This window comes from Poecile atricapillus, chromosome 5 (assembly GCF_030490865.1).
Source record: "Poecile atricapillus isolate bPoeAtr1 chromosome 5, bPoeAtr1.hap1, whole genome shotgun sequence".
NCBI lineage: Eukaryota > Metazoa > Chordata > Aves > Passeriformes > Paridae > Poecile > Poecile atricapillus.
Genome location: NC_081253.1, coordinates 18,685,838 through 18,698,611, shown reverse-complemented (window position 1 = coordinate 18,698,611; position 12,774 = coordinate 18,685,838). Strand labels below are relative to the sequence as shown.

Here is a 12,774-nt window from a genome sequence, read left to right as displayed (position 1 = left end):
ACAGTGCTAATAAAATGATTGCAAGAAATTTGAATTTCACTATTTACAGAACCTAGGTCAATAAAACTACCATTTTTGTCTCCTTATTCTTAATCATTGAATTTTTAGGCACATTTTGGGAAAATACAGCTACCTGGCATTCTTCCCTGAGCTGAAAAGAAATTATTTTTAAATTCTCTATATGTTGTCAATGACCAGAAGAGGTGATTGAACCAGAACACTACATTTATCTTTGTCTAAAGATTATAATGAAAAAGCTCATAGAAGTCTATCCTTTTTATTCTGATCTTCAATAATCTTTTATACTTAATTGCTGAACATTACTTCTCATTGTACAATCAGTGACATCCTTTAAAATGGATTTTCAATCAGGTAAATTGGTTGAAGAATATATTTCCCTGGCTAGATTCTAGTACTGTTAATGGTAATACTTCTTTAATAATTGTCAATATTTTGCTATTTTTCAATAATCTGATGTGATACAGAGTTTTACTGCTGCCTCTTATTAATTTTTCAGCTAGCAATTTGTGTCAGCCAGTGCAGTCTTCATTTTGAAACTCTAAATTTAATTTGTAGAGGGTAAATGTTTCCCCACATGTTCAGTGGGGAAAAATAAATTATGAAATTAGATTAATATGTCAGAATTTTCTTTCCTTTTTCATTCAGCAGGTTTTGCTTTCTTTTAGAGGATAGTGTCATATCTGTTTATTTGTTCATAATTTCCTCTGTGGACACAATAGTAGCAATAACTTGGGGGTTTTGTTTTATAATAGCTTCATCTAATCCAGTTCATTTTTCCTGTCCATAATATTTGTTTACGCAATCTAGAACAGGAGCAATTTTCAAAAGCAAATAAATATGGATAGTAAAAAAAAAAATGAAAACATGAGATGTGTTTCCAGCTGTCCTTTGGTCTCCAGTGGTGAGGGTTTTGTGCAAGACTCTCCTGTTGAATTCTTGCCAACTGGATGTAATGTCAGATACATTTGAATGCAGACCTGTCTCACAATATAAAGCCAAGATAAAAAGGAATGGAGGAAGCCAAATACTTCAGAAAATGTTATGACTTCTGGATTCAAGCCCCAGAGAAAACTACTGCTAAATTTGCTGTGAAGTTCCTTTGTTCTGGCTTGTGATCACATGAATGCCTGAAAATGACTGATAAAGACAGAGAATTACGATTGTTCATCGGAAAGACTCAGTGCTAGTGAGAAAAAGTTTCCTTATAAAAATAATTACACTCCTAAACAAAACTGAGCAAAACAGTGTAGTAAATCCAGAGTGAAAGAGGCCTGTGGCTATCAAACTAGTTTCACCTTGACCCTTTTTAACACTTTAAATTCAAGTAACCTGTTTTCCAAGTTTTTTTCACAATTTCTTTTCCGTTTGTCTTTCACTTGTGATAGGAAGCAATTCTGTATTAAACTATTGGTTGGAAGGGACCACAGTGGGTCATCTGGTCCAACCTCCCCGCTCAACTAGGGTCATCCCAGAGCACATGGCAATCTGTTAAAAAAAAAATAAAAATTACTTTCTAAGTAATTGAATCTCCACTAAAACCAAAAAAACAACCAACCAACCAACTGAAAAATGAACAAGTGAAATTTTAAATGCCATCATGGTGTGAAGTGTTCTAACATATTCTCACTTTCCTTCTCATGCTCTTGTGATCACTGGGAAGCAGATAGTGAACTTTGTCAATGAGCCTGACAGCCTGAAAGTCTCTTGTACCAACATAGCATTGTGTTTCAGGCTGTTGAACTGAATGGAATAATTGGTATTGAACTCTCATTTCAGTTCTAGAGGCATATTCTGCTTCTGTGGCTTTTTTAATGGATGTTATTAGTAAACAATTTTTTTCAGATAGAAAAATTCACTAATATACTGGAAGGAGCAAAATTCTTTTTGAACCTAACAGGTGAACCTTTTCAAGAAAATGCTGCCATTCATATCTGTGTTGATGTATGCTGATGCCATTTTCCACTTTCAGCATGTTTGCAGGAAGCCCTAGAATGGATGTGGGAATTTTGCCTCCACATTGCTATAAACTGAGCCAGGTTTTACCAACCATCCGAGTCTGTATCCATTTGCAGAACGGTAGCTGAGTCTTTCTAGGAAATTAGACCAGCACAGTAGACTCAGATTACACTAATGAGGCCATTAAATGAGATATAGGGAGCCTGTCTGTCCAGAAAGAGGAATGGAAGGAGGTCTGTCTGTACTCCTTGCTTTATGTCTTTTACATTCTACAACCAGTTTTCACATTCCGTGTGCTTACTTTGGTGGGAGTGTTGCTTTCTTCCTCCCCCTGGCCCCTTGCCTTCTTTTTTCCTGTGTTCTCTTACTTGCCAAAAGGAAAAAAAAAATATTTTCAAGAATTTGAGAGAGGACCTTACATAAGTGGTGTTTTCAGGCTAAAAAGCTCATGACAAAGCACTAACAAAGCACATTGGCTTTCTAAAGTCTTCCAAATTACATATCTGTTCAGTCATGCTCTCTGACCATTTTACAGTGGTCTTCACTTTCTTAGTGGAAAATCAAAGTGCAACGAAATGGCTGAGTTTTACAATAGTTGTTAGAAGCATCTAGTAAAATTCCATCATGTATCCAATGTTACCCATAACAGCAAATAAACTTAATGTTTGCTTCAGAATTTTAGCAGTTTTCAGTCAATGGAAACAATTCTTTCCTACTATAGGTAGATATGTACTTTTCTGCTATGCTCTAAATGATAATGTTTCAAGCTTTATGGTAGATAAAAACCAGACAGTGTACATTTTAAGGATTCAAGAACATTTTTTTACTGTTTCAAATCTACTGAAACAAGTTTCTTTGCTGTACTGATACTAATTTGTATCATTTTAATTTTATTTTATTCAGGAGGACTTTTCTAATATAAAACATCTTCAGGTAATTCAATTTGATTTGGGGAACCTTAAAAAGCTCATTCAGTTTCAGTTCCTAATTTGCTTTTGTTTTTCAGGGGGAAACTTTCAGCAATATTTTTTTGGAAGCTGTACTGGTTTTACATCATTTATCACTGTTGCTTTGCAATGGTGACTTGTGGTAGTGGTGGCCCTGTACTGAAGCAGAACACAAAAAGGAGAATGAAATTTTGATAATAGGCAAGCAGTAACCTACAGCAGTTATTCCAGAACTCCACAATAAGAGCCAGAAGGTTGGAGCCTGCAACTGAAGGCTGATAGCTGGTAAAAGAAGCCTGGACTCCTCCATGAGGAGTGTTTGGAAGACCCAGTGCAAGAGTATGTGTTAGTGACCTCAAACTCATCCCATGAACATACTTGTGCTTAGTGTAGGTTATATAAGGTAACCTTAGCCTCCTGTTGAGCTGGATTTTGAACTATCTATCTTGAGAAGGTGCCATGTACAAACTTTCAGTGATTTACTTTGAGCATTCTGATAAATGTGGCTCAACACATGCCACTTGTAAGAGCCAAAGTAATCAAAAATCCCATGGATGCGGATGTGTGCAGTTTCTTTGCTGTGCACAATGTTTATGTACTTTGAACTATAATTACGTTTAATTTATTTAGTACTATATTAATAATTTATTAATACGAACTTACGGGGTCTGAGCAAGTTGTGCAGCAGTTTGATTTGCTGCTGAGGCAGTCACTCTGGGGAGTAAATGAACTTTCAGGGGATATATTTTAATGGTTCAGCAATGGATTCCTAGCACCTAGCTATAAAAAAATGACAGAGGCTCTCAATTTCTTTCCCTGTTCCCAGAACTACATTTTGGGGAATCTGGATGTTCCCTCCTAAGGAGTTCAAATAGCTAAAACAAGTTTAAATGTACTCTGTTTTGTAATTAACAATTATTGGGTAATAAGGACTTTGTGAAGAAAATAAGTTTATCCTTTGTGATAGTTGCCCTTCCTTCATGTGCTCTCTCAGCTAAGGAATGCAAGGAAAATAAACACTGCACAAGTACCATTATTATTTGAAAATATGTGTAGAGAGTATTGTTTCATAGCTTAATCTCTAAGCAGCTACATTATGTCATTATGTTGTAACCACTGAGATATTTCTTTTTTGTTTTTCTTTTCAGCATCAAAACAAGGAGTTAGATATATGTTCATTTCAATCCACAGATAGAAGTAATATTTTAAATTTTTCATGGTTGATTTTGCTATGAATTCATACAGAAAGATTATCCAAACTTATAAAAATGAAGGTCATAATGTAATTAACTTGATCTTATCATCTCTGGTGTCTTAAAAAAAGTGTTTTGGAGCAAAGCTCACCAAGTATACATTATCAGGGCTTTGTGATGGAAACTATGTAAAGTCTTATTTTGTCATAAATTTGTTAAATGACATATAAATAATAGCAGAAAATTGAGGAAGTAATCTGGAGAAATGAGGAGGCAAAACCCCAACACACAGATAATGAAACCTTGCAAGATTGAACACCACAATTTACAAAAACAAATCTGTCCCACAATATAATATAAACACAAAAAATGTAAAAATAAGTTTCAGTGACTGTTATAATTTATTTGACTCACAGAAAACTGAACTCATGTTCACCAAATGAAAATTCTGAGAGAAGTATTTTTACTGTAAATACATGAAAGTAAGAAGTGCTGATGGGCTATAAAAGTGAGTAACAGCCTTAGTATAGGAGCAAATCTGATATAAACTTGTCTTTAGATTGTACGAGAAGTTAATAGGCTTAGGAAGCTTTAAATTAGGCTTACTATGCAGAGAGCTGGCTACATGACTTAATTGGACCTAACTAGAAGCAGGGTCTTGGCGTTTTGAACTATGTTTCTCTGGTCTGGAATAATGTCCAAGTAGTCATACAAACAGCAGAAATACTATCCTTGTCAGAATAAAAATATGTGTATATCACATTTCTGGTGTGCATTGTGTTTTTCACAGTTTTTCCATGCCTTGACAATAGTAAAAAACTCTTAGTTTTTTGTTTGCTATGTGTTGGCTCTGTTCCAAGTCGGCTGCTTGATGCATGGGGATTGAATTGCTTGTTTGTGAGGACTGAATTTCCTAGATCTGCATGAATGCGTTTTCTGACATAAAGGAAAGCCAAACTGATCTGCTTTGCAGTGGTTGCAAATTCTAAAAAATGGGCTTATGTTAGAGAATTCTTCTTTTTTAAGATCAGCTGTAGCATCCTCTATCTTTTAAACATTTCTCATTCCTTCAGTATTAATATTTTTGGATGTCTTCTGTGTATTACCATAAGTTCATAAATTGAAATCAGAGGCTATTGAATTGAAAATAGCTAGTTTAGGATACCTTTGGAACTGATACAAGTCATATAAAGCAAGTTTCTTACAAGGAGTAGAATCCATTAAACTGAACAGAAATGCATTTTGTCTTCCATAACCATTTATTTTGGTTTTTAAAATTTTTTTCATGGACAAGCTATTGAGAATGAAATTGCAGACAAAAGAATGACATGGTAAAATATTTTCTTTAAAAATTAGCTATCCCACTTAGTGCTAGCTATTGCATTGGCACAGTCTTTTGTTGAGAAGTATCAGGGGTGAAATGTAGCGTAGGTCTAATCTATTCAGTCTCAAAGCAATAAATAATTCAGAAACCTTTTAGCTCTTATTGATGTTTAGGAGCAGATACATTCTAGATTAAACCTCTGTCCTAAGAATTTTCTGGATTTGCCTTATAACCTGCTGCTTGTTTTGCAAACAGTCACAGAATGTGCAAATGATGTAGCAGTAATAAACCCAGCTTATTTTCCGTAGAACCTCGAGTCTCTATCACTGCTCAATGGCAATGTATTAGTTAATAGAGTCTTAATTTATATAGTAGAATTAAATATCTGTGGGAAAAAAAACACTCATTTTTTTTATATACAGAAATGCATAAAAAAGAGCATAACAAAGAAAATATCTGTAAATTTGCTTATGACTTGTCACATTTGACCGCTTGCCTAAATGAAATTCACTGAACATCTTTACCTGGCTCTCATGATGGTAGCTTCTTATTTTTAATGAAATTTCATACATGTGAGACTTAGATGTTTTTTGAGACACAGTAATTTCAGTAGTATGGCTTCTTTAGTATGCTGAAAGCTTTATTCAAGTTACTCAAATAACAATATGAAATGTACCATAGCAGAGAGAGCATCAGAAGCAATACTATAAAAATTCATCACTGTTGTAGAATATCTAGTAGGAAGAGCAGATGGGTTACTTCTACCTCTGAAAAATGTTAAGATAAAAATTGTATGTTACAGAAACACATTTTGTCAGTACTGAGGGTTTGTTGCTGACTGGTTTGGGTTTACGCTTGACCATCGTTTTTGCAAATATTAAAATAAATATAGAAAAAATACATACATATATATGGAAACAATAAAAAATATATATATTCCTGCTTTTTTTCATAGCCTGGTGAATTCAAGCTTAAAAGCTCAGGCTTAATATAAATGACCCTGATGCTTTTCTTTTTTTCTTTTATACGTATTAAGAATATTTCCTAAAAGATCATTTAAAAGTTATTCTTGCTCACTCAACCATATATTTATGTTAACATTACTATCTGGTTCTTAACAGGCTCATTTCTGCCCCAGGAGTTTCCTCCTAGTACTGTGCTACTACAGACTCTGTGGTATGCAGCACTTTTCTGTAATCTTTCATTTGTAATTTGAATTTTCTGTCTTGCTTGATGGACAGAGTCTCTAATCAGGCTTACATGCACGACATAGCCATGAAAGATTAGAAGCCTATTTCTTAACAGTAAATGGAGAAAATGGGGATTTATATGTTGGGTTTTGTTTTTTTACTGATGGTGGATTTTTTTAATGTTGGGCTTTCAGAAGGAACTTTGTGGGATCTTTTGGATGGAAGGGTAACAGTTTCTTCAGGATTCACATTAAATATTGCTTTCTGGTTCGATTGTTATTACCTCTTAGTTTGTAATACAAATGCTGTCAAAACTGCAGAAAAGAGACACATTTAAGTCATTAAACCAATCCTGCTTTATCTTTTTTATTTTTTATTCCAGTTCTTTTTTGGGTAAAGTGATTTCCATGAGATAACACTATAAGCAGCATCACTTTCTTCCAAGGTGCTACAACATTTATTTGCTGTACTTTAAAAAAGTCAGGACAAGGAAACAATCACTGAACTCAAGAAGTGTTTAATAGGTGTTGTTTTTTTTCAAGCAGAGGCTGTGATTATGCTGCTAGCATAAGGCATTCACAGAGGAGATTTGTCATGTAGTGGAAAATAACTTTTTTTTGTTTAGTGTTAACACTGAGATGCTGCAGTCATTGGCTGTGGTGTCTCTAGAGAGAAATGCTGGAGTTCATCTGTGCCCTAAGGGTACCACTTAAGCCTTGCTGAATCAACCAGCGGAATATGAACATGCAGGCGGAAAGATTGGTTTTCATAACTCAGAAAAACTGCCATAAGGCTGTAGTGGTATTTGGTAAAATGAACAATCATGAACTTTTAGTTTTAGGCATTATAGACCTCTAAAGAGTAAATTTAGCTGAAATGCAGAGACAGACATAACCGAGACATTTTCAAGTACATGTTTGATAACAAGTAGTTTCTGTGGGCATCACGTTTGTCAGTTTCCAAGTCTATATGCCTAACATTGACTAGAAAACTATTTTTAAAGTTTTGTAGAGTCTTTATCCAAGTAATGAGAAGATCCTCTAAAAAACTAGCTGAATGTTATGGTATATATTTGCACTCTTGTCCAGTGTCTCCCTTGTTTTGTTTTTTGTTGTTGACATGCTTGTTCCTGAAGATAATCATTGAAACACAAAGTTTCCTAATTATTTCTTATTTCTGCCAAGTGTACTCCTTCTTGTTCATAGGCGTGGTGGACTGGTCAGTGGTGTGTAGATGTGCTGAAAAGCTGGTATTTTATTCAGCCTGTAAAGAGCAACATTCCTGTGACAGGGCAGCACCATAACAGTACTGCTCCTGTTTTATTTGGTTATAAGGTAGGAGTTGGTCTAATAGCTGTAGATCTTGCTTTCTTGTTTTTTCAGACTCTAAAAGACTTTGGGCAACCGTCTAACCATTTTAGATAATAACTGAGTTTGTGTGGACTGCTTATAATGGCATTAACTGTATACATCAGTCATGAAATACAAACTTTATTACAAGTGCTGTCCTCAGAATCTGTTACAGTACATGTAGTACTGGAATATAAAAAGTCATTCCTATATGTTAGAGACTTTTTTTAGGAAAACATGCTACTTGATACTACTACCACCTTGATGCTGGAGAAAGCCCCTATTAAAAAAAAAACAACATTATATAGACTCAGCTGCTTGCACTAAGGAAATTCTTGTGAATTTTCAGCTTACAAATGAAGAAGCAGATAATACCTACACCTCCATTTTATGAAAAAAAACCAAACCCAGAGTTGTAAGCTAAATAAATGAACGAAGGGTACCAAGTAATACTAGTGTTTCCTTAGGTAAAAATGAAGCTTATGGAGAGAGGTCCTGGTGTTCTTCCTTGGAAGATAGATCTCTCTCCCTTTTTGCTGCTGAAAGTTTCCTGTGTATTTAGAGCCACAGGTGTTATTCAGCTTCTGAAGGGAAAGTACCTTTTGAGACACAGCTGGCTCTCAGTCAAAGTGTGGCTAGACAGATCTTCAGGTACACTGCTGCTGAGGATTTGAGCAGGATTTGCCCCAAAAGGCTAAACAACAATCAAATCTTGCATTTGAAAATGGTGAATGGCTTTAAAATGGAACAGATGAGATTAGGCATTTTTAAATAAATAAGGAAAGATTTGGCATTCTCAGGCTTTCTTTTCCAGAGAAAAATCATGTCTGTGTTTTCTTGAAGTGCTTAGCAGCTGATATGAAAAATGCCTGATTTCTATAATTATTCATTAGGAAATTTCTCACCTCTTTACTAGTCAGTGTAAAGAGACCTCCCTCTTTTTGTCTGTTTTTGTGTCTATTGTGGTATGTGCCAAATGCTTGGAGCCTGTTGTGGCTCAACTAAAAAAGCAGGGATTTGAAGCCTGACCATATCCTCAACTGACTAATTTTGAAGAGGTGATGGCTTGCATGATGGGTTGTCTGTCCACGGCAATCTTGTTCCTTCTGCAAAATTGTTAAAAATAGAAAATTTACTCGACTAGCATTAAGTTGACCTACGAGTCGACATAGATGAGGCAGCTCTGAGATTCACCGTGTCATGGGTTGTTTGACTTTGGAGCTGTTACACTTCATGAAAATGTCTGCCATCAGTGTTTTTCCTTCCCAGTGCATCCTCACTGCACACACTGGGGTCAGGAGAACCAGCTCACTCTGTGGCTTTTGTGGTGGCAGGAGCCTTTGCCATCACCTAAATCTGCTTTAAGTTTTTTCTTCTTGACACTGAGGCCTGTGGTCACTCTGAGCAGTGGTCACAGTGTTTCAGGGGGGCTGCTGGACAGGCTCTGTGTGGAGAGCCCAGGGCTGCCTGTGCACAGCACAGCCAGGATGGCAGTGCCTCAGGGAAAACACATCTGGAAAAGACCAAAATGCCACAGGTCCATGTGAGGAACACTCTGTGAGAGTGTGTGAGAAACAGCTCCCACTCCAAGGTCAGGGGAACAGCAGTGGAAGGAGGGCTGCAGGTGCTGGAGCAGAAATTCCCTGGAAGCCGGTGGGACAGGCCGTGTTGAAGCAGGTATTTCCCTGCAGTCCTTAGATACCCTGCAGATACCCAACCTGCAGCCTCTGGGGCACTCTGTGCTGGAGAAAGTGAATATTCCTTGAGGGAGAGGCACTTTCAAAGCCCTCGCTGGAGCAATCTTATCCTGAAGCTTTGCAGCCTGTGTGAGGGACATACCCTGGAGCAAGGGAAAAACAGGAGGAAGGAATGGCAAAGAAGAACTGCAATAACCCAGCCCCCATTCCACACCTTCCCTATTCCTCTTGGAGTAGGTATAGGAGTTCAGAGTGAAACAGTGAAGTTGACCCTGGAACAAAGAGGCAAAGGGAAAATTCTTTCAGGATTTATGTTATTTACTTTACAATTCTGTTTTAATTGGCAGTAAGTTATTTTTCCCTGAGTCTGTTTTGCCTATGACAGTAATTTGTAAATTATCTGCTTGTCTTTATTTTAATACATGGGCTTTTCCACTTCATTTTCCTCTGTGCAGTTCCTTCTGTGGAGCATGAATGAGAGAGCAGCCAGCCAAGGTCAACTCACAATGTTGTGTTGACAAAGGCTTACAGCACTTAATGACTGTCAGCACGTGGGACTGGATTCAATCTTGTGTCTGTTCAAAAAAGTTGGTTTATTTTGAAGATACTGCACTCTTAGGTATTAACTGTACACTCACTGTGGCAAATATAATGTAGAAAGAAGCAATAAATTAATGATTGTTGTAATTTATTATTTTTAAGTATTTTGAAAATACCCTTGGTCTCAAAGAGAGTACTGTAATTTTGATTATGCTGTGCTGTTTGTATAAATCTAAACCACTTTATCATAACTTCCTTAACTACGGAGATAGCATCATCAAAGTTACAACTGAAAATCAGGTAGATACAGATCAGGAAGTCTAGAATGGAAAAACTAAACTTCAGGCCAGTTGCCTTCTGCCTGTGAATATGGCTTTAAATATACAGTGCATTTTTGTAATACATAATAATGTATTATAAACAATGGTTTGGCAATCATAGTATAAGCCACCAGATGGAGTAATGTTGCCATCAGAAATTGAGAGTAATAAAAATAGCATGTTTTTTCTTTCTAGTTTCGTAATAGAAATGCAAGGTTTTTAAGGTGGTGTGCCAAAAATGTATAAATCTGTTTTTTTACTTTTACTTTTTTACAATAAGGTAACTTAATGTTAGGCTAGGGGAAGTGAGAATGTTTTCCCCTTTTTTGTTGTGAGGTATTAACATGAGTTGACAAACTGTAAGAAAATTTGATCTCTTTTTTTCTTTCATAATTTTTTCTTTATTTCTTAACTTCTACCTGTTTGCTATGTGTAGTTAAATTTCTGTTAAATATCTGACTGTTAATTGAAATATTTCTTGCTACAGGGCTTTGCAAAGAGAAAATAGGTAGATGCTGACTATGCCAAAAGCTTTTATTTGGGGATTTTGTTGGTTGTGCAACCTTCTGTTTCTCTACATGTCCTTCTAGGGTCTTCTTGCACAAGAGCCTAAAAGCATTTAAAATTTGCGGAATGAAAAGATGGCACGAGCAATGCTGGTACCACCAGGACCTGACAGCTTCTTCTACTTCACTGAAGAATCTCTTGCAGCTATTGAAAAACGTATTGCTGATGAAAAATTTCCTTGTGACCAAGATGAGCCTACAGATGATGCTGGTCATGAGGAAAATCACCTAAAGCCAAATAATGACTTAGAGGCAGGAAAGACGCTGCCATTTATTTATGGTGATATTCCTCCAGAAATGGTGTCTGAACCCCTGGAGGACCTGGACCCCTATTACATCAATAAAAAAGTAAGTGTTTTGTATTAAGAATGGAATTAGAGCACTCCTGTTTAACTATAACCTGATAAATGCTCTGCTGGGAAGTTGGTCAGAAGCACTGTTTGAAAGTATTATGCAGTAGGTGCTATTGTGTTAATTATTTTGATTTCACTATAAAGACAACTATAACTCTTGCTTAAATTGCCTTTTTTTTTTTTACAAAATAAACTGGGTACTTTGCTTTTAATGTCTAATGTTATAGTATTTTAGTTAATGGATTTTGTATTTATTGTCTTGTAATCTTTTCAGATCTGATTTAATGCTGAGTCATTTGAAGACTTCCCATCTCTCTGGCTACTTTCTGGGTTTTTTTAAGAAACATGTTACCTGAGACCTAGTTCATTACGGAAGTCTTCAGACAAAGTGCTCATTCAGTCATATGACAGAACAATCACTGTCAAACATTCCTGAAAATATAATATAAATACTTGTTTTACAAAACTAAAAAAAGTGTGAAGACTAAACCAATCTTTGTGTTTCAGTGTTGGGTCTATGATATAGGCCCAATATAGACCTGAAGAAAAAATCTAAATTTATAATGCTGATTTGGTGTAATTTATAGATATAATGATAAAAATGGAAGAAAAGAGCAAGGTTTGTTTACTTTGATGAAGGAAGGTTATTTTTATATAGGCATGTGAAGTGAAATTATGTCAAGAAAGAAAAAAACCTGAGTTTGCATTAAAAAGGCAGTACAAAAAAAGCAGCAAGTGGTTATTTTATTTTATTGTGTAGTCAATAAAATGCTGGTTGAATTAAAAAGCATAGAATGAGTTCTTGAAATTAAGTACTGGATAATCAAGAAAATAATATCTTGCAAGATAAAAATTTAACCAAAGAGCTGTATTATATCTGTAATAAGCAGCCTAATTAAAAGTGTTTTTTCTAGTATAAAATGCTGAAGACCAATAAGCAGATGTAGATTTTTTAGTTATTTTAGTTTTTGTTCTCTTAATGTCACAAACACTATTGACAAATTACCTATTTCTTTTATAGTAAAATGTCATTGGAAAGCAGAAATATTCAGTGTTCTAACCTGCTTAGTTCCGGATATTAGATTTTGGAAGGATAATCATTAAATGTAGATTAAATTTAGATTTCATTAGATGATGTTTTCATTGTTACTCCTATTCAAAATCAAAAATGTTTACATTGACGGTACTAGTGACAGCTGCATAAGCAGTAAAGACAGTAAAGCCAATGATTTTAAAAGTCAAGGATGTCTCACCGTTAAAGCAGTTTTAACATGCTGAAATGGTTAAATAATTTGTGAGGTCCAAAAAAAATAGTTAC

The 12,774-nt window shown here is 35.5% G+C and overlaps 1 protein-coding gene across 1 annotated transcript in view; it reads left to right on the top strand.

The window, feature by feature from the left end:
* LOC131579668 (sodium channel protein type 2 subunit alpha-like) overlaps positions 1–12,774 on the top strand; it is a 140,063-nt gene that overhangs the window by 83,936 nt on the left and 43,353 nt on the right. The window contains exon 12 of the mRNA XM_058839953.1: positions 11,128–11,451. Within this exon, the coding sequence (XP_058695936.1) occupies positions 11,179–11,451 (273 nt within the window). The 5' untranslated portion in view covers positions 11,128–11,178. The remainder of the gene's footprint in view (positions 1–11,127; positions 11,452–12,774) is intronic.